Source organism: Lactuca saligna, chromosome 4 (genome assembly GCF_052625555.1).
Source record: "Lactuca saligna cultivar CGN05327 chromosome 4, ASM5262555v1, whole genome shotgun sequence".
In the NCBI taxonomy this organism is placed as follows: Eukaryota; Viridiplantae; Streptophyta; class Magnoliopsida; order Asterales; family Asteraceae; genus Lactuca; species Lactuca saligna.
In genome coordinates, this window is record NC_136420.1 from 152,270,897 (window position 1) to 152,298,090 (window position 27,194).

The 27,194-nt window shown below is 34.7% G+C and overlaps 1 protein-coding gene and 1 long non-coding RNA gene across 4 annotated transcripts; one reads left to right on the forward strand and one right to left on the reverse strand.

Annotated features, from left to right (window-relative positions):
- The first annotated feature begins 4,282 nt into the window (after positions 1 to 4,282).
- Positions 4,283 to 9,495, forward strand: GL2 (HD-ZIP IV family of homeobox-leucine zipper protein with lipid-binding START domain-containing protein). Of its 2 annotated transcripts, XM_078991468.1 has the most exons (11): positions 4,283 to 4,625; positions 4,705 to 4,940; positions 6,233 to 6,350; positions 6,927 to 7,121; positions 7,216 to 7,593; positions 7,666 to 7,767; positions 7,850 to 8,059; positions 8,142 to 8,316; positions 8,405 to 8,676; positions 8,758 to 8,844; positions 8,932 to 9,495. In XM_078991468.1, the coding sequence occupies exons 1-11, from the start codon at positions 4,542 to 4,544 to the stop codon at positions 9,316 to 9,318; spliced, it is 2,244 nt and encodes a 747-aa protein (XP_078847594.1). In that variant the 5' UTR covers positions 4,283 to 4,541; the 3' UTR covers positions 9,319 to 9,495. The 2 variants fall into 2 exon arrangements, with proteins under 2 accessions (XP_078847594.1, XP_078847595.1); XM_078991469.1 differs by lacking the exons at positions 4,283 to 4,625; positions 4,705 to 4,940 and adding an exon at positions 4,962 to 5,494.
- Positions 9,496 to 11,378: 1,883 nt separating this feature from the next.
- On the reverse strand, positions 11,379 to 13,566 carry LOC145038867 (uncharacterized). 2 transcript variants are annotated; one of them, XR_013679604.1, is made up of 4 exons: positions 13,289 to 13,566; positions 12,612 to 13,183; positions 12,447 to 12,510; positions 11,379 to 11,574 (listed from the first exon to the last, which is right to left on the reverse strand). It is a non-coding gene; the product is annotated as an uncharacterized LOC145038867 (long non-coding RNA). The 2 variants fall into 2 exon arrangements; XR_013679603.1 differs by having other exon boundaries at positions 12,612 to 13,566.
- Positions 13,567 to 27,194: the final 13,628 nt, after the last annotated feature.

A 27,194-nucleotide genomic window follows, 5' to 3' on the forward strand; every position in this document is an offset into this window, starting at 1 on the left:
AGTATTATTTTTTTGTTTCACATTTGCATCTTTTGACTTCCAGAATAATGGAGTTTATTAAGAATAATCGAATTATTCGAACGGGCCACAGTCGTTCATATGTTGGAAGTATGTATGAATGAAGACTGTCGTAAATTGGTGTGTGGATTGTCTAAAAGAGTATTAGACATAAGAAAATGTTTGCTGCAACATTCATGAGTGCTTATGAATATGAATTTGAGCATTGGATTAAACCCACGCTCGCTTGGATCACTCCATGAATTGTATCACAAGTGATTGGTGAGACGATAACATCTTATATTCTTGAAACCGAGATGTGTGAGTTGTATCTTTCAAATTGGTTTCACATTGATAATATGTAAACGCACTAGTAACTTGGTGTTATAAAACATATTGTTGTGTGTGATTTGGTTAGTAAGTGCAAGCAAGCATTGTATCAAAGTTTATCCATTCCTTTTATCCAAAGAAGGATAAAAGCGATATCTTTTGGGCCCCTCGATGGTTTAGTGATGACAAACGTAAATGCTCGGTCGGGCTAGGGCTAATTTGATTTGTTCAATTAGTCAGTCGTCATAAATCGGGAATCGAGAAATAGTACAAAGAGAATGATTAGAAATCATGTCTCATACGATATCTAGAATGGAGGAATATATGATCCCTTATCTAAGGACACGCGTATCTGATAGGATCAGAGTTGACAGCGGCTTTGGAAAGCTATGATTGCAGATCAGGATCTGAAGTCATACGCATAATAGTTATTAGACTTATCCAAGTGGGAGACTGTTGGATTAGTGTCTATGTCCATAACTATTTTGGTATGTACTTGACCCGATGGTGCATGGTCCTTTTGGGTTGCCTTCACCAAAGCAATTTGATTGGAGAAATAAATAAAGAGAAAGAGGTTATTATGATTTATTAATATGTTATAAGAATAATATATTAAAGGAGAAATCATATTTGTTTAATTAATATTGGTCAATAATTAATTAGGAATTAATTTTGTGATCAAGTGTAATTAATTAAACTAGAGGGGCTGATTTGTAATTATGTGATAGTTACAAAATAAGGTAAGGATTATCTTAAATATAGGGTGAACGAATTTGAGGAGATAATGCCTTAGAATTCGACTAGGATAAGGGTTTCTAAGACTTATCTTATGGTTACTTGGTGGGCAAGCAACTAGATAAGGATAAGGACTAAAACCCTAATCTTTACACCTATATAAACCCCCTAAGGCTCATGAATTCGTCTAAGCCTTCCCAAGAAGTCCTAAGGATGAATTCCTACCTCTCTCCTCTCTCTTTATACCTTCTCCATTTGTTCTTGGTGTTTGTAAGCCATTAGAGGAGTGACACTTGTGACTCTAAGCCTTCCAAAGTCAATTCAAGGAGGAATTAGGATTGTTATTGCTACATAACAATCAAGGTAATATCTTAAACCTAATTATATGTTAATATTGATTTCCATATGCTAGAATTAGGGTTTATAGTCTTGGATTCAAAGCATGTACAATAGAGAAACCTAGATCCAAGCATTAGGGTTTGTATGAGCACATAGGATGTCTTATGACCAAAACCCATCATATACATCTATTTGACTAATATTTCTTTGTTAAAACTTGTTTACCTTCAAGAGGTTGTCGAAAATATGATTTCGATAGTGTGTATACATATATACATATACTTATGCTCGTTTGGTTTTCAAGATTTTATTGTAACAGGGTTACAACTTAGACCTTGCTTGATCCAAATCTTTAGGGTTGTCACAGTTACTGTAGAAGAAGTTATTCCTCAGACAGAGCCCATTTTTAAATATAATAAAGAAACAAGAAGTAAACAGAAGTTAGGACAAGAACACCAGGATTGTCTGGAAGGAACTCTTCTACAAGCACAATGTGATAAAGAGAGAGTTGTCCCTCCTTCTCCTTCAAAAGAAATTGATGTGGATCCTCTATTTCATCCATGGAAGTCCTTTATTCGGATGATTGAAGATAAGGATATTGCTCCTTACGAAGCTTATAATGCCCCTTTCAATTATGAGCTTGAATGGGATCTTCTTATCTCACCAAACGTGCAATAATTTCCAATCTTCCCTTCTCTAGAAACCTTCAATCCTAGGAGCGACCCTCTATACAAATAAAGACAGATATTGGAGAACTTTTACTCCAAGCATCAAAAAAGAATCTATGGCATGGGATGGTCCAAAAGAGTCACAATTAAAGTCAAAGGCTTCAAGGCTCGTTCATTCAAATGAGCTTCGTATTACTCCTATGATCTCCAGAGAACAAATGAACAAGAATATTATCTCATTGAAGAAGACTTCCCCATTGCAAACCCTGTTGATCTCTTATGTATTTCCAAGAACCGAGTCAAAGGACCCCCTCAAAGGAAACAACCAAAGCAACCCTCATTCCAATCAAAACTTATATCCAAAGAAAAACTATTGAGATAACTGCAATTGATTTTGAGATAATCTCTCTAATTCATTTGGTTCACTTTAAAGAGATGGACTCAAGTCTTGAAGGAATTAAAAATCAAGATTTTAGGATCACAAACACTCGAGAACTAGGAATCATCTACTTGATTGAAACCCCTAAAGCCACTGCTGACATCAAGATGGAAGTTAGCATATTCAATGTATGTTTTTTGTTCGAAATCTTTTTAGAAGTGTAGTTGACTTCCTAAACAACACATCAGAACTTTAAAGAAAAAATAGCTACGGTCACATAGGGGGAGATTGTTGAACCTAGAAGTGACCCTTAGCAGAAGATCAACAATAAGCTACTGACCGAAGGTTGTCATATCCGAAGGCAAATATTATCTGAAAGGTGTCTATTTAGAAGGAGGTGTGAAGATCGGAAGAATTTGACTTCTATTTTGTCTTTTTTTTTCGTAATATAAGTTAATGTATGTTGGGATGTAAAGATTTCTAGTTAATGACTATATTACTTAGTTATTTCATTATCTTCTGCCAGTAGGTATTTATCTTTCATGCCCTTGAATCGTGTTTATAAAAAGGGAACCAGGTTGTGGTTCTCCTTACACATTTTCAACAATCTTGCTAGACAATCTATCTCAATATATGATTGTTCTTTGTTCATTTATTTACACATATGGTCTTTAATTATTGTTCTTTATATCAGTTGTTAAGTTATAACTTTCATACTTATTTTATAGTCATTTAATTTGAGCAGTTTCCTGGTTTTATGAGTTCAACTAGTATTATATAAAAATGTTGATACTCTGAATACATAGAAAACTTACATAATCCCTAAATGTAAAAATACAAGTGACCTAAAGATTACAACTTGTAAATAGTTACAACCAAGAACAAAACCCAATTACTAACTAAGGATATCTTCAAGTTCCTATATATTTCACCTTTCAAAAATAATTATTGAAAATTTTCATTATTAACCTAACAAATAAACACATTGTGGCCCCTTTGAAATTAAGAAACAGTTTTTTAAGGTTAATCGGAAGAAAATAGACAATGAAAAACAATATACCATTTTTAGACAAACATATAATTTCTCTTGTGTTATTGATAGTCCTTGAGGTCTTTATGATCACTGAACTTCCATAATCACATTTTTCCATTTGTTGGATTTAATCGAAGAATTTCCACAACCACATAATGTCATTTGCTTGATTTTGCATAGTTTATATAGAAAATTGAACATAGTGTTAGATTCGCAATACGTATGCAAGTTCGCAGTATGTTAAGTTCCTTTTTAAGTTTTTTTTTAACCAAAGACACTATTGATTTTCTAGAATAAAAATTTGATTTATCAAAAGTTATACATATTATTCTGCAGTATGGTATCCCAGTCTGTAGAGAAGGTGCTGCAGACTCATGTACTTTACTGTGGGACTGAGTGCTGCAGACTCGTATACTTTACTGTGGACCGATATCTACTTAAGAAAATATTATTAAATTTTGACCGTTAACATGAATCCATAGAAAACCCTCTAAATACTTATTATTTAAAAAAAAGTATTTTTTATATTTTTTTAGCACTAGATTGTATGTTTTAGTTATATTTGAAAATTTCTCTTTGGTATTTCATATTATCATAACACATTAAGTTTAGAGTTAACCCCATTAAACACATCACCTTCTAGAGTTAACCATTGGTTAATTCCACAAAGGAAACGAGATAGTTGGAAACTAAAGGAGGAGGCTACTGGTCCAACAATATCTAACGGTCAACCCCTACCAGCCCCCACTCACTTCCTCCACGACCCATACCCCCTCCCCCCAACCCCCACCCCCACCAATCCCCGCTATTGCGTTTTCTGCGTGGCTCCTCTCTCTCTCTCTCTCTCTCTCTCTCTCAGCGTCACAGTCCCACACACAGACGAAAAGCATAGAAAACGTTGCGACTTCATTTCCTCCTTTTGTTTTCTTCAACCCCGACCCCACCTCCATAGTAACAGTTCAGACAATTGAGTAGAAGCAGTAGCAGACTTACCATCATCAACGCCATGGCCAACTCATAGCAGAAGCAGAAAAAAAAAAAAGCAAAACCAAATACTGCCATGGTCATGTCGTCTTCGAATGAAAATAATCCGCCGACTTCTACCAAAGACCTTTTTCCATCTACATCTCTCGCTCTCACTCTCGTAAGTCGTAATTTATCTCCTGTATGCTTTAATTTTCGTTAGTTTTTTGTTCTATGGTTTGATTTTGGTGTTTTGATAGGGGATTTTTCGTGATATAAAAGAGGCGGCGGATGGTCGAGCAGATGACGTCGGTGCTAATACGACGGTGACGGAGATCAGCAGTGAGTATTCTGGACCGGCGAGATCACGATCGGATGATGAATTCGATGCCGATCCTGACGTCGACGACGGAGACGACGATAACAATAAGAACAAAAGTAAGAAGAGAAAAAAGTACCACCGTCACACCGCCGAACAAATTCGTGAAATGGAAGCGTACGTCAGTTATTAATTTCTCCTCTTGCACATGCTTTTCAATTATTACCCCTAAAATCATCATGCCAGACACAAACACGCACATAATTCAACATGCAATTGATCAGGTTGAAATTGATCCGAGATTGATTTCGTTTAGCTGTGAATTTTTACACAATCGCACTTTCACTATCACAAAATCGTCTAGATCTTATTATCTGATTGCGTAGATTTTTCTTCCGTCTAAATTAATGGTGCAATTTGATGCATGGTTCGTAAAAACGATTGTTAACATTACGAATCTAGTTACACCGGTTTTAATTTTTGAGATACAAATTCAAAAGAATCTTACATTAATTATCAGACCCATAGTTTTCCAAAGGTCATATAATTTTACCAGAAAAAGGAGGGGAAGCATAAGCGTTCGATAGCTGATTATTTGGTAACTTGTGACTCGGTTTTATCAAGAACACAGACTCAGTTGGTTCGAGGGACTCGGTAGATAATGAGTGAGAGGTAGACATTCCATCAAAATAGCCCACAGAGAATCTTTGCAACAAAATGGAGGTAGTTGGGTAAGATGATAATACATTGAATAGGATCACTAATTCAGCTTCAAGAAACACCAAAAAAAGGTAAAGCTATTGTTAATTAAAATAAAATAAAATATAATATAAAGCTCATCATGTAAAGCTATTTCCTTTCTCTTAAATAATTTAATATTAATGTATCACTAAAGGTCACGAAAGGCTAGGCAGCAACTAACCACAAGCATGTGTGTCCCCATATTTTAAAGGTGATGTGGTAAAGCTTGGCACAATATTGTCACATGTGTATATAAATACAAATATAAATATACAAAGTCATTTTGTTTAATGACAAATGTGGTCCTTTGAGTTTGTGGTATGACTCAACTTATTCTGAATTATTAAAAAAGTTCATTATTGTTGCCTGTTGGTCAAATAGCTTAAGAGGAGTGGTAAGTCACTTTCTATGTCTTGTTCCTACGTACACCAATTTAAGCTTCCAAAAACATATTACACATCCAAATCATTTATCTATGTAACCTTAAAAAGTTTGCAAATAAGAATAAATATAAATAATCCCTGAAGAAGTGAAGTAAAGTTAGTTATTGAAATTGATTCTTTAAGGACAATTTTGTTAGATTGAACATGTAACAATTATACACATAAATATATATCACAATTTGAAGTAACAAAATGGCATACAATTAATATATGATGAGAAGTTCTTCCTTCAAATATAAAATGCTTGATTTGTGTTATAAATCAATGTTGACCTTCCAAATGCAGACTATTTAAGGAGTCACCACACCCGGATGAAAAGCAAAGACAACAGTTGAGCAAGCGATTAGGGCTTCATCCTAGACAAGTCAAGTTCTGGTTTCAAAATCGTCGTACCCAAATCAAGGTTTTTTTATGGAAATTTTATAATTTTTTAGTCTAGAATTTTTTTCATTAACTTTTAGTTAGTGTGGGTCGTTTTTCATCGGATTTTTATGTCAAAGAAAGATAAATTTTATTCATTTTTGTTGAACATTTTTTATATAATCACTTTGTAATTAGCATCACAATATATTTAAAAAAATAAACCTTCAACAAAATATCTTATATACCTTAAAATTACAAGCTTTAAACATTACTTGGTATTCCAACACTCTTTCCCAAAAAAAACTTAGTATTCCAATAAGTCTGACCAAAAGAGATTCTGAAGACCGAAACCGGTTTCAAAAATAGGACCGGTTTAAATCGGGTTTTAAACCGGTCCTTTAACCAGACCGGTCCTAATCACTCTACTGCTTTTTAGGACCGGTTTTTGAAATCTTTTGTCCATCTTTAGTTACATTTATGATACAAAAAAAAAAAGTCATATATATATATATATATATATATATATATATATATATATATATATATATATATATATATATATATATATATTTGAGGTTACACAAAAAGTGACTATGAAACTATGTTGCTATTGCAGGCTATACAGGAGCGCCATGAAAATTCATTGTTAAAATCAGAAATGGATAAACTACGTGATGAGAATAGGTTATTAAGGGACACTATCAAAAAGGGTACTTGTCCTAACTGTGGATTTGGTAGCTCTAGCAAGGATGCCACCAATTACACCGATGAACAACAGCTTCGCATCGAAAATTCTAAACTCAAAACTGAGGTTTTTTTTTTTTTTTTTTTTTTTTACTTCTTTATTCATAAATAGTTAATACTTTGCACCTCAATGTTTATTAATAAACTAGAGTTGCATGTAGATTGAGAAGCTGAGGACATCAATTGGGAAATTTCCAAAGGGAACATCACCTACAAACTCATGTTCTACGGGAAATGACCATGAAAACAGAAGCTCATTGGATTTGTGTAGTGGTGTGTTTGGTATTGAAACTTGTAGAATAATGGAGATTGTTAATTTGGCTGCGGAAGAGCTTGTAAAGATGGCTGGTGCTGCGGACCCACTGTGGATACGGAGTTTTGAGACAGGTCGAGAAATACTTAACTATGATGAATACTTGAAGGAGTTTCACGTTCAGAATTTAAGCAAATTTCAACATAAGAGACACATTGAAGCTTCTAGAGATTGTGGCATTGTCTTTGCTGATCTTCCACAGCTAGTTCGAAGTTTCATGGATGTGGTACATTGCATTTATAAAACACTGTCACTGTCATTGTCACTGTCACTGTGTAATGTGGATTTGTTATTGTAGGAACAATATGAAGAGATGTTTCCATGCATGATTTCAAAAGCAGCTACCCTTGATGTAATCTGCAATGGGGAGGGTGCTAATAGAAATGGCACTGTTCAATTGGTGAGTAACATACTTCAAATCATGGTATCTTTGATAACATAATTTTGGACCACATTTGGTTAACTTATCACATTGACTACAGATGTTTGTAGAGCTGCAAATGCTAACTCCTTTGGTGGCAACACGAGAAGTATATTTTGTGAGATACTCCAAGCAGTTGAATGCTAATAAATGGGCAATTGTAGATATTTCAGTTGACAACATAGAAAAAAACATCGACGCCTCTCTTTCTAGGTGTAGAAAACGTCCTTCTGGTTGCATCATCGAGGACAATTCAAATGGTCACTGTAAGGTAAAGCCCCTCACCCCTCACCCCAAAAAGCCAACTATTCTTTTCTTGAAATTTATATATAAAACATGTTTTTTTTTTTCAGGTGACATGGATAGAGCATTTGGAATGCCAAAAAAGCGTAGCTCATTCTATGTATAGAGGAATCATCAATAGTGGTGTAGCTTTTGGAGCAAGGCATTGGATGGCCACATTGCAGCAAAAATGCGAGCGTTTTGTGTTCTTCCTTGCAACTAACGTTCCTACTAAAGATTCTACTGGTATTTAAATTTACACCACTTCATACTTCTTTTATATATTTATCTTTTTTATAAAAATTATCGGGAATACGACTATGTATTGAAATAGGTATTCCTACAATGGCTGGGAGGAAAAGTATATTCAAATTGGCAGAGAGAATGACATGGAGTTTTAGTCGAGCACTAGGAGGGTCGAGCCATCACACATGGAAAAAAATTCCAAGTAAAACTGGAGATGACATACGCGTGGCTTCCAGGAAGAATTTAAATGATCCTGGTGAACCTTTAGGGGTGATACTATGTGCAGTTTCCTCTATATGGTTACCTGTTTCTCATACTGTTCTTTTCGATTTCCTACGAGACGAAACCCGAAGAAATGAGGTAAAACCATATTAATTTTATGGACAATATACATACAAACCACTATATAATATAATATAATATCATCGCCTAATATTTCAGTGGGATATAATGTCAAATGGAGGTCCAGTCCAATCTATAGCCAACTTAGCAAAAGGACAAGATCGAGGAAATAGTGTTTCCATCCATGTGAGAATTTATTATTATTATTATTATTATTTTTTTTTTTAACATTTTAAATTCTATCATATATTTAATATTGTTTTTATGATCCAGACAATGAAGTCGAAGGAAAACATGTGGATGATCCAGGACACTTCGACAAACACGTACGAATCCATGGTAGTGTGTGCGCCAGTGTGTGTGACAAACATGCAGTCTGTGATGGGTGGCTGTGACTCTAGCAACATTGCTATATTACCTTCTGGTTTTGCTATTCTTCCTGATGGGGTAGAAACGAGGCCTTCACTGATCAGATCAAAGGGACAGGATCAAGTTTTGGAAGAAGGCGGGTCGTTGCTAACCGTTGGATTTCAAATCCTTACAAACGATGACTCTACAGGTGGAAAATTAAGTGTGGAATCTGTGGAGTCGTTTGATACACTTATTTCAAACACACTGCAGAACATCAAGGCTGGTTTACAGTGTGAAGATGAAACATGAATAATAATAATTTACTTTGAGCATTGACTTTTTCCAAATATTAGGTGAAAAAGTCTTGGAACTAGTAAATATTTCCTGGGTTTTAACCTATGTTGATGAACTAGATGAACTTAAGTGTGAACGTTTTTGATTATGGTAATTAACTTAAGATGAAATAAAATTCATTTTTAGACTTTAGTTTGTAAGAGTTTAAATCCGTACATTTATAAATGCATTTGTTTGATTTGCATGTACATGTCTCCTGTAGAGTCACTTCACAACCAATAAACTGATTGTCCTTCATGATATTTAAGTGGTTATATATACATCTGTATCTAGCCACGATACCAGAGATTGTTGCCTTATAAGGCCTTTGTAAGGAATACATTTTCATAGTTCCATTCACGTACAAATTACAATGAGCCTTAGTGGTGGACCCTTGACCAAGTAAGTGAGGACTTAAAATGGTATCTGTTGAATAGATGATAAACAAAATTTTCACAAACATACGTTAGAAAACCATGTCAATAAACCAGTTATGTACTTATTGAAGTAACATGAATCCATATCACATATCAATCATCATATGCACGCGCTCCATATCCAAGTATCATGTATGGTGGATCCTAACTCCCAAGCATGCTCTAGAGTCTAGAGCATGCGAATGCGTAAGATATATATAATTAGTGCTCACCAATATATACAACTTCTAATACAAGACTTATAAACACGATTACAAATAAGACCCGAGCACACAAGGACGCATGCAACATATAATCACAATATATGGCGTTGATAAACATTTATAAAGATGAACCATTTGATGTGTCACAGCATTTTAGAATAACATGCAAGTCACCTCCTATTTGAAATCTGAATTCAAAATGAACATGAAAATGGTTTTTTAATATTTGTTCGTTTATGTTGACAGAATGAACACCAACATATAAATGATTTCGTTTATGTTGACCGAATGAACACCAACATATAAATGATTTTTTTTTTTATGTTGGTTCTTTTAACAATTTATATTGTTCACATGTTTGTTTGTTGTTTATGTATGTTAAGGTGCTAAATTAATAAGCACAAACCATTATAAATGAACAAAGTTATAAAAAAAAAACATAAAAGAACATATATGAAAATGAACATAAATAAACAAACTAAAAAGAAAATAAATATTTCAAATCAAGAACGGTAAATGTTAATCGTCAACACTTCTTGTATTTCAAATGTATTTAGCAATGTCAACTTTGATATTTTTCTATGAAAATCTAAAATCTATAAAATTAAAATCATTCTTATAAGTTCCACTTTCAATAATCTCAGAGTTATATATATATATATATATATATATATATATATATATATATATATATATATATATATATATATATATATATATATATATATATATATATATATATAGTTGAGATCGGTTGGGAACTTAAAGTTTCCCGAGAACTCGAAAACTAAAAATAGAGCATTCGATCAAAAGTAATTTGTTAATGATATGATCGTCATCTTACCAATCTCATTTAATATTTAATTTTTTTTTATGTTATTTAATATATTAATATAAATATCTAAAAATTTATATCATAAATCAAATTTTCAGATTATTTTTAAAATAGTATTTTTCGTTTTTTTAAATAAATGCAGATTTTTTAATTTTTTATAGAGAACATGTATTTTAGGAAAAAAAAAATGAAAAAAATATATATTTTTTTAAAATGCAATTTAAAAAAAAAAAAAACTGCATTTTTTTCAAAAATAACTGCATTTTTTTATCAAAAATAACTGTATTTTTTTCAAAACAAATACTACAATGTAAAAAAAAACTACATTTTTTTTCAAAAACAACTGCAAGTTTTTTAAAAAAAAAAAACAACATTTTTTAATAAAAAAAACTGCAAGTTTTTTAAAGAAATTTACATTTTTTTCAAAAAACAAACTGCATTTAAAAAAATTGCATTAAAAAAATGCAACTGCATTTAAAAAAAAAAAAAAATTTGGTGCATATATTCATATTTTTTCAAATGCATATATTCATATTTTTTATACTATAATATTCATAAGTATATCATAAAAAACTCATTTTATTTACCAATCTATAAACATAATAGAATAAGTATTTTATTTGATAAAAAAAATATTATAAACAAAAAAAATGTACAAAATTTCAAAGCGTTTTTATGTCTTCGTGTCAATATTTCCATATTTTTCTTTAATTTATCATCTTCACCTTTTCAATATTCACCACAATTTCTTCTAAATCTACAAAAAATTAAAAAAAAATTGATTGATGCAAAAATACTCACAAAAATACATATGTGATTAACATATGAATCACACGTGATTCACGTATAAATTACATATGATGTATATGTGATTTACATGTAAATCTCATGTAATTCATATGTGAATTATATGTGATTTACATGTGAATCACATGTAGTTCATATGTGAATTACATGTGAATCACATATAATTCATATGTGAATTACATGTGATATGTTAATTACATATGAATCACATGTAATTCATATTTAAATTACATGTGAATTATATATGATTTATATGGAAATTACATGTGATTTACATGTGAATCACATGTAATTCATATGTGATTTAGATGTAATTCATATATGAATTACATGTGATTTACATGTGAATCACATATAATTCAGATGTGATTTACATGTGAATCAGATGTCACATGTAAATCACATGTAATTTATATATAAATTATATGTGAATCACATGTAATTCATATGTGATTTACATGTGAATCAAATGTAATTTACATGTGAATTACATATAATTCATATGTAAATCACATGTAATTCATATGTGAATTACATATGAATCACATGTAATTCAAATTTGAATTACATGTGAATTATATGTGATTTACATGGGAATTACATGTGATTTACATGTCAATCACATGTAATTCATATGTGATTTACATGTGAATTAGATGTAATTTACTTGTGAATTACATATAATTCATATGTGAATTACATGTGAATCACATGTAATTCATATGTGAATTACATAAGTCAGACCACACAAAAGTTAAAACACTTTGCGAATATAAGTAGTAATATGTAATATAAAGTCAAAGAGCAGAGTCTTTCATGTACCTTGTCTTGATACTGATGCACAGTGAAGCGAAAGCCGAATGTAAGGCCATCATCTGTCTTATCCCTATTAACAAAAGTATTATTATAAATAACAAAACAGAAAAATGAGTTATTCAAAAGTTGGGAATGGAAAAGATTAGAAAAAAGAGAGTATATTTGCTTAACCCTTTTCTTTTGAAGGAGCCTTATTTGCAAGTCTAGCTGTTTGAACAGCAGCATCAGCAGATGCAGCTTCAGGAGTTGCTCGTAAAATCTCACAAATAAATTAAGACTAATTGCATATTAAAAAAAGTATGTAGCTATTTTTTTGCATTTAACCCTTAAAATAAAGATGTGGGAATGATGATTATATACCTGGTAAGCCAATTTGGTTCTAACTAAATCAAGTGGATAAGTAAAAAAGAACAGTAGTTCCTCCAGATAATGATCCTGCTTAACAACTAGACCACTTCCCATTCCAGGAAAGTTGTAGTCGATATGTCTTCTATATTGTTCATATGCCTTATAATGTAAGTTGAAAATCAAATGAAAAATCCTACCAATGATTAGTAAAATAACATAATTGAACAAATTATGTACTCCAATTTTGAATCAAGAAACCCTAACAATCAATAGATACAACTTTATAACGTCATTAAACCTAATTCAAGCTAATGAGCATGAAGACAATTAAACATGAAGGAGTTGTTGAACATACCTTCTTTAAGAGGCGAAACACACTCGTACGAGATTTCAAACTGTAAAGGCGTGAGAAACGACGTCGGATTATCCAACACCGTCACGTTCTCATGAATTAACTTTTAAAAAATGTAAATCAGATGTGAAAGAAACTCAAATCTTACATGTAAATCGGATCAGTGTCGCCGTCACTCCCGCTAATACCGACAACAAAACATAAAATTACAACGAGATACACACAGTGATGTGGTTCTTCTTCACATCATATCACACTCATATGATCGATTCTACTCCGATGGCGATTTTAGGATTTGAGATTCGACGATTGAGATGGCCATTGGTACCATATGTCATTGATTCGTCGATCCTTATAACACATTCGGTCTATTGTTTCTTCAATTCGTCGTCACCGATCTGGATGGTCGGAGATGCTACGATGAAAGGTAGAGAGAGATACGAGATGAAGATAGAGAGATGGGGACAAAGACTTGATGTGATTAAATGTATCAGTTACAGATTCCCCAAAATGTCCCTGATTAATTTCAATAGGATGCCCCCGTCCCTTTTATTTCCAGGTATTTACAAAAATGCCACAAAACATCCTAACCCTTTATAATTTTGATCTAGCGGTCCTTGTTTGGTTCTCGAATTCTCAGGAAAGTATAGGTTCTCAAATGAGCCTCTCTCTCTCTCTCTCTCTCTCTCTATATATATATATATATATATATATATATATATATATATATATATATATATATATATAGATATTCAAACGAGAACATTTTTTAATTAGGAACATTTGAGAACAAATTTCAGCCACATATTTCAATCGAAAACATTTCTTATTTGAGAATTAAATTTGGACCATAATTTTTTCAATTAAAATTATAAAATAATGTTTATATAAATAAAAAATAGTTACAAACAATAAAAAACACTCACTAACCAACACTACTCACCACCCACCACCACTACCTACCACACACCACCACCCCACCACCCGTCACCACTATCTACAATCCACCAACCACCATCACCCACCACTCAACACCACCAATCACCTTCACTCACCACCACCCACCAACCACTCACCACCACCCACCTACCATTAATCACCACTACCAACTACCCATCACCACAACCTGCAACCCACTACCACTACCTACCTCCACCACTCACTACCACCACCCACCACCACCACCACACACCACCTAGTAACACTACCAACCACTTGTCACCACGACCTACAACACACTACCACCATCCACAACAACCACCCATCACTAATACCCACAACCCACCACGCGCCACCATCATCACCATCACTACCACCTGCTACCAATCCCCAACCTCCACCCGCCAATTCATCCATAGCCTACAAAAATCACCACCCATCTCCACCACCCCTACCATCATCACCACCACCTACAACCTACCACCTAGTAACCACCAAACACCACTATCCACCCACCACCATCACCCGCTACCACCACCACCACCACTCCTCACAACCACCTACCATCACCACCACCCACCACCACCAAACATCACCACTACCCATCACCACCAAACATCACCACTACCCATCACCACCACCACCGCCACTACCACCCATATCCATCTCCCGCTACCACCTAGCACCACCATTACCACCTACCTACCACCACCTCGCATCACCACAACCACCAACCGTCACTACCACCAACTACCATCCACCATCACCACCGAGCAATACCACCATCTACTCACCACCACCCCCACTAATACTATGTAACACTTGAATTCCGGTAAGTTTCTTTATTTCCCTTATTGTTATTAATATTGCATTTTTGGTCCTTGAGTTGAACGTGAGATGTAGCACATGGTACGCTTAGCATACTCATGCAAGGTGGCATCGGGAATCGGTACACACACGCTGGGTGTACATGTATGTACGCGGGTGTACGCGATTCATTTAGAAACCCTAATTTTTAGGGTGGAGCACATTATAAACATCATTATGGACCATAAAGCCCTCATTTCTCAGCCTTCATTGTCCCTATATCCTCAAGCACGAAACCCTAAGCCTCTTTTTTGTGTTTTGAGCTCATTGTGTTCATTTTGGTGTGTTTTGGTTCATATTCAAGAAGTAGAAGCTTGGAGCAAGGTGGTGGATCAAGGAAAGCATGTGGATCCTGACTAGTTGCTTCATTTCCAACTTGTTTGAGGTATAAAGCTATGGACTTGCTCATTAGTGGCTTAAATCTATCATTTGTGAGTTTTGGTCCCTTTTAGCCGCAAGAATGAGATCTAGTGGTTTGATACCACTCCAGGAGCTTTAAGTTGCCACTCTTGGTGTTTCTGAGGTTCTAGATGCATAAACTTGTCACCTTTAAGGTTTAGATCCATCCATGCAAGAGTTTATGTCCATTTTATGAAAGTAGAGTGTTATATTTTAAAGTTGGGTCTTTATGGGGCATGCAAAGTCACCAAGCCAGTGGCTTTATGGTTCTAGACATTTATTAGGGCTAAGATCTGTTATTTGGGATTTTGGTCTTAAGAATTAAGTGCTTAATGTAAATATTGTCTTATTGGGTGAGTATGATGGGCGTACAAGTCTGTACGCATGGCGTACTAGCCATATAACAACTACGCTTAACGTACAGCTGAGTACGCCTCGCGTACTCAGTCTGTTGGGCTTAGCGTTTTGGGCTTCAAGTTTGGACCATTTTATTGGGCTTAGATACTTGAGTCCTTGTTGGGCCAATTGAGAAATAGTGTTTTGGACTAGGAAAAATTATTGGGCTTTAGGGTAAGGCCCATGAGAGGGTTTGGTCCCAATCTGGAAAATTAGGCCATAAGTGGGCTTTGGATGGTTATTCGGTTTTAGGCCTTTTAGATTTTAAGTTTGGGCCTTAGACTTGGGCTAAAATAGATGAGGGGTAAAATGGTCTTTTCACCCTGAGTATGAATTTTTGGACTTATGGTTATGGTTTGGAACCCAAATGTTAATTTGGTGTTGTTTTAGTATTGATTAGCTCGGGGATTCGTTGGACCACCAGCCATGAATTTTTTAGTGAGATTCAGCAGTCGAGGTGAGTTTCCTTACTGAGTTTAGCGGGTCTAAGGTGTTGGATATAATGTCTAAGTCCATAACTATATTTTGTATGTACTTGACCCGACCCAACATGATCCATTTGGGTTGCATGGCTTCATGCACTGGATAGACTAAATGAGAGAAATAAGACACTTATGGTTTATTAATATATTATAAGTTCTAATATATTAACAATAAGAATAATAATATTTAGTTAGTATTGATCAACAATTAATTTAGAATTAATTATGTGATCAAAAGAATACTAATTAAATATATGGGTTGATTGTGTCAATCATCCATAACTTATATAGTGGGACAAGGCTCCATGGATTATCAAGTTGGGTTAAACCCATAAGATGCTCCATGGGGGTTACATAAACCATGGGTCATGGAAATGAAAGGTCATGACAATTAGGGTTTACATGGTGTAACCCTAATTGTAACATACTATAAAAAGAAGTTATTCTTCACCATTTTCGGCTACTAGAGTGAATAAAAGAGGGCTAGCCGAAAATACTAAGTGTTTTTATTCTTTTAAGAGTTTATTCCAAGTGTACTTGGTGTTGTGTGAAGCATTTGAGGCATCACACTTGGGGTGCTAGGCTCGCAAGGTTTCAAAGGAATCCAAGCTACAAAGAGGTATGTAATTCTTACTAACTATTAGAATAAAAGATCCCCATGTATGTTAGATAGGATTATGAACCTTGGAAAATCATTTTGCATGTATCTTAGTCAAACATAGATCCATGGTTTCTAGGGTTGCATGTACACCATAGGAGTGTTTGAATGCTCAAAACCCAACAGTGGTATCAAAGCCTAGGCTTGTTTGTTTGATACTTGATGCAAAATAGCTGAAAACCCAGTTTTTTGTTCACTGCCCGCATGAACTCACCGAGTCTAAGGGGAGACTCGACGAGTCCATGAAGAAATGCATGCAACTTGTCGAGTCAGTTCATGCACTCGGCGAGTACATGCTACAGTGTTCAAATTTTCGAGTTATGCTGCTGGAAATGGACTAGAAACATTACCCTAAACTGTTTTGGTGTTTTAAAACTTGTTTTAGTTGGTGTAATGTTTATGCTAATCCATTTACAATGGCTATTATAAAAAATTACAAGTTTTATATAAGTTTGTTATGATTCTTGAAATTCTTGATAATCATGTTCTTGAACTTATGAATTTAGATGATCATAGGAATTATTTGTAACCTCCATGTTAGTTAATTCTTGATCATTATGTGTTTCAATGGAGTCCATAACTTGTCCTCAAGTTATGGAGAAACCAAGAGTAACACTTGAATTAAAACCATTAAAAGAACACAAGAGTTATGAAAATGAAGAGTCTTCATTTTAATACTCTAATAAACTCATAAGTTATGAGAAATGAAAAGTTTTGAAAGTTTACAAAACTTTCCCTTAAGTTTTGGAACAAGTAAATTCATAATTAAAACTTTAGTTCCAACCCCTAGAATTTTAAATATTAAAATTCAACCCTTATACTCTATAATATTATAAGTGAATAATAATTATATATGCATAAGATAAAAGTCGTTTTACCATTAGTAGGCCTCGTTCACGAAGTCGGTCTATAAGGGGGTATAAGGTTGTTGCCTATAAAATGGCAACTTAATGGGTGTCTGATGTGTGTGAAACAAACTAGTTTTAATCCTACTATATTAATTACAAAGACAAACACACGAAAGGCAGTGTACCTATCGATTAGCAGTTTAGTTCAGGTAAGTAGGGTATCGAACACAGGGAACGGTAAACAATTAAAATAAATGCTAATATTATCTAAATAAAACAAATAATAGAAAGGGGGTTTTCTCTAGTTTTGAAAGACTAGAAACTTAAACAATTAACTAAAACTTAAACTAAGAAACTAAGAGCTAAGCAAATAAAAATCAACTAAATTCAGTAATAAAGAGGTCTTCTGTTTAGGTTCGAATCATTTGTTCACATGGATGATTTTATGGTAAATATATCAGATTAATTCTTCATTGGTTACCGACTAAAGTGATTAGATTCACATTTGCTATAGCTAATCCTTAGAAAACATATTAATTCAAGCAATGGCCAGTTGTCTAAATCTTCGGATTTCTTAGTTATTGATTCGGGTTAAATAAGACTTGTAGTGGTTAACTAAATTGGCCCTTCAATTAACCTCTTGTTGATGTTCATCCAATAAGCTTACACATTAACTTACCTATCTTCTAGTTAATTCTAGTTTCACATTCGTTATTCCTAGACATACAACTATGTGGTCACGTAAATCATATGAAATTAGCAACTAAGAGATGTTCATACAACTTAATTACTGATTTATTAACAGAAGAATAGTTATTGTTAACACATAAGGTTCTTTAACAAGCTTAACAAAACATAATCACCAATTAAAATTAATCCTAATCAAATAATCAATTCATGTTCACAAAATTCATCTACCTAAACAGAAGTTATGAGTTTTTAGCTCATGATTACAGCAGAAACAAGCACAAAAACGAAATCAATTGGTAAAAACATAGTTCAAACAAGAGATTAGGTAAGAGTAAACTTGATTTTGACTTGATTCTCCTTAAAATTGAATGTAGGGTTGATTCCCTTGCCTCCCACGCTCTAACAGTACCTTTAGTCGACAATTGGCCTCCAAGGGTTCATCTATATGCTATGATATCGATCTGAAAGTCCCTTTATATAGATTTTCACAAAACAGAGGCTACTCGGCGAGTCCAGTGACCTACTCAGCGAGTCCGCCACTTAAAACCCGTGTACGGCAAGTCAGCGCGTCCAAAATCGCGAAACTTCAGACCAACTCGGCGAGTAATCGGCCCTAATCTCCGAGTACTTTTGGAATTAGGATTTTCTCAAAACACGAAAGTCATCCGAAATTGTGTCTAGTTTTCAGAACATTTTGAATCTTGTCAATCGGAGTTACGGTTCATGAGATATGGCCAAAAAACTGACAAGGGGTCAAGCTGTCCAGCAACATCCTTCTTTCTTCAAAATCCAAGATCCAAGCTTCCAATAGCTAGTTCCGCTTCATTTTCCTTTCGAGCATGTCTTTGTTGCTGAAAGTGAAATATTTAAGCTAATTAAGCACCTTTGGTTCATTATATGAGACAAAAACAACATAAAGTATTAAGATAATGCATGAATTATATGACTAAATATGCCCATATTAGTGTCTATTCTCACCCACCGCTTCCTTGATCGGTGGAGAGTCGTTAGCCGAAAAGGTAGAACAAGGACTATAACTCTCATAATAAGTATTATGAATATACTAAAGTAACTAAACTTTTATTAATTCCCAATCTTAGTTACTTTAGGAAAATGTGAATAAGGTGCTAATCCATGAAGTTACACTTTGCACTTTGATTAAGTTGTTAGTGGAGCGTGTGTGGTTAACCGGCACACTAAATTGGACTTATCAAGGTAGGAAAAGGGTGACTTAATGTTTATCATAGTATCGTTGGAGCGTGTGTGGTTAACCGGCACTTCGATTGAGGGGTAATACATTAAGTGTACCAAGTAATTTGCATGGTTACTTCACACTTTGTTTTGTGATCCTCGGCATCCCAGTCACAAAACTTGAAGGGCACACTCGAGATTGAAACATGCCATTGAAAAGTTCAATGAATCTCAAAGAACCTAGGAATTTCTAAACCAATCAAAACCTAATAATATTTATTCCGTTTTATGGTGGAAATTAGTGAATCGTCATTCACCTACCTTCAAATATTTTATGGCTTCGATTACAGCATCCCTCTTCTAAGTTATAAAATATTGTGTTGGGTCCTAGCCTTAATATAGCATTTGGCACTTTATTAAGGACTATCCTGAAATCTAATCTAAACTTATTCTTTCATTTCAGGTGTCTTCCAATAACAATGCTTTTGGCTCAAACCCTATTGGCTCCTTCTCTCTCATGAACCTTTGTGGGAGAGTCATCTTTGATGGATCCAATTTTATGGATTGGATCAGAAACATTAGGATGGTCACTCACTATAAGGAAAAAGAATATGTCCTTGATAGGGAGCTAAAGGAGATTGATGAGTCAACTGCTACCCTAGAGGAGATTGTTGCATTTCAAGCACATGAAAGGGATGCTACCAAAGTAAGAAGAGGTGTCTTTCAAGAGAGAGAACTCATAAGCTAAGGAGACAGTGGGAGGCAAGTTGACCTTGAAGAAATTCAAGAGTCAAGCGATGGAGGAACCTCAAACCCTAGCCCTCAACCTGAGGAGGAAACTCCTATTGAGCTGACTGAAGAGTCCATACCTCTTAGGCGTTCCGCCAGAGTTAGGAATACACCTAAGCATTATTATGGTTTCCATATTACTGCAGAAGGTGATACACTTATCAGTGATAATACACTAATAAATATGGAAGATCCTAACAGCTACACGGAAGCCATGGCAGGCCCTGAGTCTGCTAAATAGAAAGAGGCTATTTATAGCGAGATACAATCTATGTATGACAATCAAGTTTGGAACTTGGTTGACAATGTACCAGGTCGTAAGACAGTAGGGTGCAAATGGATCTTCAAGAAGAAAACCGACATGGATGGTAATGTACACACTTATAAGGCACGACTGATTGCAAAGGGTTATTCTCAAACTCCTGGAGTGGATTATGATGAGACCTTTGCACCAGTGGCCAAGATTAAGTCTATTAGGGTTTTGTTAGCCATTGCTGCATTTCATGACTATGAAATATGGAAAATAGATGTCAAAACCGCTTTCCTTAATGGAAAGTTGGTTGAGGATGTTTACATGGTTCAGCCAGAGGGTTTTGTAAGTACATAATACCCTAATAGGGTGTGTAAGCTTAAAGTATCCATATATGGATTAAAACAAGCACCTCGCAGATGGAATCTTTGCTTCGATGAGAAAGTCAAAGAGTTTGGCTTTTCAAGATGTGAAGATGAATCTTGTATATATGTCAAGGCTGGTGGCAGTATAGTTAGCTTTTTGGTACTGTATATGGATGACATATTGCTCATAGGAAATGACATCCCAACCTTGTAGGAAGTGAAATCCTGGCTTGGGAAGTGTTTCACTATGAAAGACCTAGGAGAAGCTGCCTATATCCTCGGGATAAATATTTTTAGAAACATGAGTAAAAGACTAATTGGACTAAGTCAGAGTACCTATGTGGACAAAGTGTTGAAGAGGTTCAATATGGAAAATTCCAAGAACGGAGATTTACCTATTCAGTGTAATGCCAAACTGAGTAAAACTCAGAGCCCGAGTAAAGATGAAGAGATAGCTGAGATGAGTCGAGTCCCATATGCTTCCGTTGTAGGCTCGGTCATGTATGCTATGACTTGTACTCGTCCTGATGCTGCTTTTGTTTTTAGCATGGTTAGCAGATATCAAAGTAATCCTGGCAAGGCTCACTGGACTGTAGTAAAGAATATTCTCAAGTACCTGCGAAGGACTAAGGACTGGATCCTTACCCTTGGTGGGAGTGATGACTTGAAAGTAGCAGGGTATAGTGATTCTAGCTTTCAGACTGATAGGGATAATTTCCGCTGTCATTCGGGCTGGGTCTTTACCCTAAATGGAGGGGCAATTACTTGGAAAAGTTCCAAGCAAGATACAGTGGCTGATTCCACTTTTGAATCAGAGTATATAGCAACAAGTGAAGCAACAAAGGGAGCTATATGGCTAAGGAAATTCATCAGAGACCTTGGAGTTGTACCAGCTATTAAGGAGCCCAAGGAAATTTTTTGTGATAGTGAAAGTGCAGTTGCCTTAGCAAAGGAACCAAGGGATCATGGGAGATCCAGGCACATCGATAGAAAATATCATTTCATCAGACATCGAACAGAAGAAGGAATTCTCGTGGAAAAGAGGGTATCATCAGATGAGAACCCGACAGATCCCCTCACGAAGGGACTGAATAGGGTTAAGCATCTTCAACATGCTAGGAGCATAGGGCTAAGAGATGATATTAGTTTTAGAAGTTAGATAATTTTTGAAATATGTAAAATGTAATTGACATTTGATGATAAATAAAAGTTGTTATTTGTGAGTAAAGTGTTACTATCTCTTGTCAATCATTTACTACTATTTCTTTTTGCATGTTTTGACTTCCAGAATAATTATGTTATGGTATATATCATATTATTCAAATTCTCCACAGTCAATCATATATTGGAAGTACGTATGAATCAAGACTATCATGGGTTGGTTTGTAGAGGTCCAAGATGTTGGACAAAGGGGGCTACAACACTCATGAGTGCTCATAATTTCTGAGTATCAGATTCAACCCACGCTCACTGGTATCACTTCATGGAATTTATCTCGAGTATGTGCGATGCGCTGCTACCCTGCCGGCTCCTTCCCCTTAGCTGAAGAGGTGCCTGAAACCAAAACTAAAAACTGTAAGCATGAAGCTTAGTGAGTTCCCCCATAATACCACATACCATACAATCATACATATTGCCGGGAAAATTATGGGGTGCCCGGCCTACCTATGTCAAGCCTTTCTGGGGTGCTGACCTACCCATATCAAGCCATTCTAGGGTGCCAACCTACCCATGTTAGGCCATTCTGGGGTGCCTGCCTACCCTCTAGTCTATCTCACCCAGACATGGGGACTATTTCACCCCTAATACTATCACATAATAACATATCATAAACATGTTGTCAGACATATCTGGGGTGTCCGACCTACCCTTCGGTCCTAATGACCGAATCGGGGGACTATTCCCCTTCTACTACCTCTATCACATAGAACATATCATACTGTCACATAGAACTCATCAAGTAATAGCAAACCAGACAATTATCACAAAGACAATCATCTCAACTGTAATCAACTACTAGTAGGTCAGTCTTGGTGCCTTAGACCCACTTCTACTGAAGGGTAACTCACCTCAATGTTGTGTAGTGTCTGTACTATCCTCGGTGTGAAAATCGACTCTCCCCGACTCCTTAATCCTTACACGAAAATTTTTCTAATTTACCAACTCAACGCATATCCACAAAATGGCATAATTTTGTCCATACTAGTCGAGTCTCGAAAGAGCTCGACGAGTTCGCCTTCAACAACACATCGGACTATCTTCAACCGACTCGGTGAGTTATTTCTTGAACTCGCCGAGTTCATCTTCATCCATAAGAAGGTGTTCAGTCTATGACTCGCCGAGTTCCCCTTGAACTCGCCGAGTCTGTCTTCATGTGGCTGGGACATTGCCTTGAACTCGCCGAGTCTGTTTGTCCACTCGCCGAGTCCTATGATTTCCAGGTCCCTAGTGAACCTAACAACTGGGGGACCTTCGATCTTAATATCTGGTCCATAAACATAACGGATTTGGTGGAAAATACACCCCGACTCGCCGAGTCCCATGAACGACTCGTGAAGTCCGTCTTTGTTCAAAACTATATAGTCGATTATAATGGTTTTTAACGCATCAAAACCATAGATCTGGCCTCCTAGGGTCCATTTTATACGTAAAGCTACAAACTTGATGTATATGAATGGGGCTTTTGGCTCAAAAAGCCATAAAAGTAGGTCTACAAGATGCATGGGGTGCTTATGGCAACAAATTTGGCACCTTTATGCCATAAGGACCCCCAATAGTTCCAGATCCGAAGTGCAACTCCAAGCACACCCACAAAATCCAATTTTAGCTTCTCTATACTCATAAAAAAGGTAGAAATAGCCCCAAGTTAAAATCTAAGAGATAGATGGTCAAGGTTCCAACTTTTTACCTTGAATGAGCTGCGAATGGAGTAAAACTTCTAGATCTTCTTGCTTCTACTTGAACTTCCAAGCTTCCTTATTCTTCTCCAACTTCAAACACACATAAAAAGGGCACCAAAAGGCTCAAGAATACACAATAAGGGTTTATGGTTTCAATCTAGGGCTTCTTTGAGTTGGGAGGGCGATGGAGGCTGGTTTGGGATGAGATAAAGTGTTTAAATACGGTGCAAACCCTAAACATTAGGGTTTTGTCCAGACAGCTCCTACTCGTCGAGTCGGTCTCCCGACTCGTCGAGTAGGTCACTTAAACCCTCGATGAAAAGTCGAGTCTACTCGACGAGTTGGGCCTCCAACTTAACGAGTCCCAGAGTAAATTGCAACATTACTTGAATTTAAATACGTACCAGTAACCGGGTGTTACATATTATTATCAAATAATTAATAATCATCTCAAAGAGAAAATACAAATCCAGTGTCTCAAAAAGGTAATGAAAAATACAAGAAGAAGCTTTTATAGATAAACACAAAGGGTCGTTTTTAAAATATTTAACTATAAACAAAAATGTTGATAATGAACAAGAACAAACTAATGTTGATAATGAACCAAAACAAACTAATGTTGATATAATATTGAACAAACTAATATTGAAATTGATAACGAACAAACTAATAGTGAAAATGATAGCGAACAAACTAATATTGAAATTGATAAGAAAAAGTAAAAACGATAACGAACAAACTAATATTGAAATTGATAACGAACAAACTAATAGTGAAAATGATAACGAACAAACTAATATTGAAATTGATAATGAACAAACAAATAGTGAAAACAATAACACGCCTTTAAACATATATGATCCAAGTAGATGGAATAATATTAATACTAATTTAAGAGATTTAATTGTAGAAAAAGGTCCTATTAAAATTTATGATTTTAAATTTCCGAAAGATCAACATTTAAGAAACTTTAGTACATCTATTTATATGCAAAAAATACCAAATGGAGAAAAATACGAACAAACATGGTTGGTTTATTCCATAGATGTAGATAAAGTTTTTTGTTTTTGTTGTAAATTATTTAATATGAATACATCTACATATTCATTAGCACATAAATGTAACAATGATTGGAATAATATTTCTAGTATACTAAAAAGACATGAAGCAAGTAACGAGCACATTCTTAATATGAGGTCATGAATTGACTTAGAAACTAGATTAGCAAATAATAAAACAATTGACAAGCAAATCCAAGAAAAAATAAATAAAGAACAAAAAAACATTGGAAAAATGTGTTAAAAAGAATCATTGTTGTAGTAAAAGCTTTAGGAAAAAATAATTTAGCATTTCGTGGAACAAATGAAAAAACTTATGAAGAAAATAATGGTTTTTTTTAACTATAATTGAAATGATTGCGGAATTTGATCTTATTATGAAAGAACATATTAGGGGAATTAATGACAAAGAAATTCATAATTATTATCTTGGACATAATATGCGAAATGAGCTTATTAGTTTATGTCACACCCCAAAACCAAGAACGGCGGAAACGTTCTAGGGCGGAGTACGTCATGTAAAGTATCATAATAATGCAAAGTAGTAAACAAGCAATAACATCATCCATTGCGTTAAATATATAATTTTAATACAATTGTGTTCTTTGTAATGTAATAGACACCAAAAATGAATGATTCAAAATAAAAGACGAGTCTTGTTTGTGCTCCGTCTTCTCAAAACCTGTCACCGGTACCTGTCTACTGATGACCTGAGAATACAAGTTATTTTGAAAGCAGAGATCAACATTTAAGCTGGTGAATTCATAAGTATTTTTATTGTCTTTGATTTGTAAAACTGTAAGGAAACGACTTGTAAATGTTTTATGAAAAAGTTCATATAAGTAAGAAAACCCTAGAAATCTCATATTTCCTACTAGTATAAAATGTAGTCTTCTACCAAGACCCGATAGTTTTGGAGGTTTGCTTCTCCGTATGAATGAAAGTTTTTCCCCATGTACAACTATTATTATCAAAATGTAGTCTACCTCATCGTTTATGTGAATGTGTCACAGATAAAAGTAAAATGAAAATAATATAATAATTGAAATCGTATCCTTTTGTATTAGGATAAACACGGCATGGTAACTCGCTGAACAGTACAACCGTAGACATCCATCGATGTACATTTTCCCACTATAGCTAACAGCTAGGTGTAGAATGGTTAGTCCCGTATCGTATATAATAGTATCTATTCATATAGTATGCAATAGTATCTCATCATATAGTATGTAATACTATCTCTTCATATAGTATGTAGTATATTTGTATAGACTCATGAATGAACTGACTCATGTATTTTCCAATTATACTATGAATAGCAAGTAGTATCTCCTAAACTATACCTATTATAGTTTACTAGTAATGTAGTTTGAAGTGTCCATGTATGTTTATATACCTTTGATATACAAAGTGTTGGAGATGAAGTCACAACTATCTTATCAGTACATATATATATATATATATATATATATATATATATATATATATATATATATATACTTACTACGTAAGTGTATAGATATGGTTTTAAGAATACATAAATGGAAAAGAGGTTCTGTAATACATTTAAAGGGTTTGAAACAATAAATAATCATGACTTGATGTCAGTTTATAAAACGATTTAAAAGTAGTTTGTTTGATAAAACGGTTTGAAAGTATAGTAAATCCATATGTTTGATAGTTATTAATCACATGTGATTGATATAATAACTATGATATTCAACTTGTATCCCCCCCCCCCCCCCCATAAAATCATTTCAAAGCATGCAAAGGCATTTAAAAGGTTGGTTAAGGGGTATGAACTCACCTGATATGAGTGATGCGATAGTAGGATCAGTAAAGGATGCTAAGTGTTAAGTGAGGACTTGAGCACACACATATCCTATTTAACATATAAAGACACATATATGCTTACAATTAGTGTTTATAACACCTAATTAGGTAATGGAACAACCTTAAGGACTAGTAAACACTTGTACTGAAGTGTTAAACCACATAGGGTTGCACATAAGGGGTGTAGGGCCTCACTTCGGAGTTTATTACCCATATGGTATGAAGAACATGAGTTTACGGCCCAAAGACCATTTCCTCATGAGTTTACAGCCGTAAACTCATGGTACTAAGTCTCAAGTTGTCATTTAAGGTCTTATAATCCAATATGAAGTGTTCATTGCTCAAGTCTAAGCCCTAGGAAGGAATGGTGGCACCAATGCATCACTAAC

Coding starts and splice junctions, on each gene's coding strand:
- GL2 (XM_078991468.1), top strand. CDS start 4,542: ATGGTCATGTCGTCTTCGAATGAAAATAATCCGCCGACTTCTACCAAA. Junction 6,351..6,926: donor ATCGTCGTACCCAAATCAAG/GTTTTTTTATGG, acceptor TTGCTATTGCAG/GCTATACAGGAGCGCCATGA. Junction 7,594..7,665: donor TTCGAAGTTTCATGGATGTG/GTACATTGCATT, acceptor TTGTTATTGTAG/GAACAATATGAAGAGATGTT.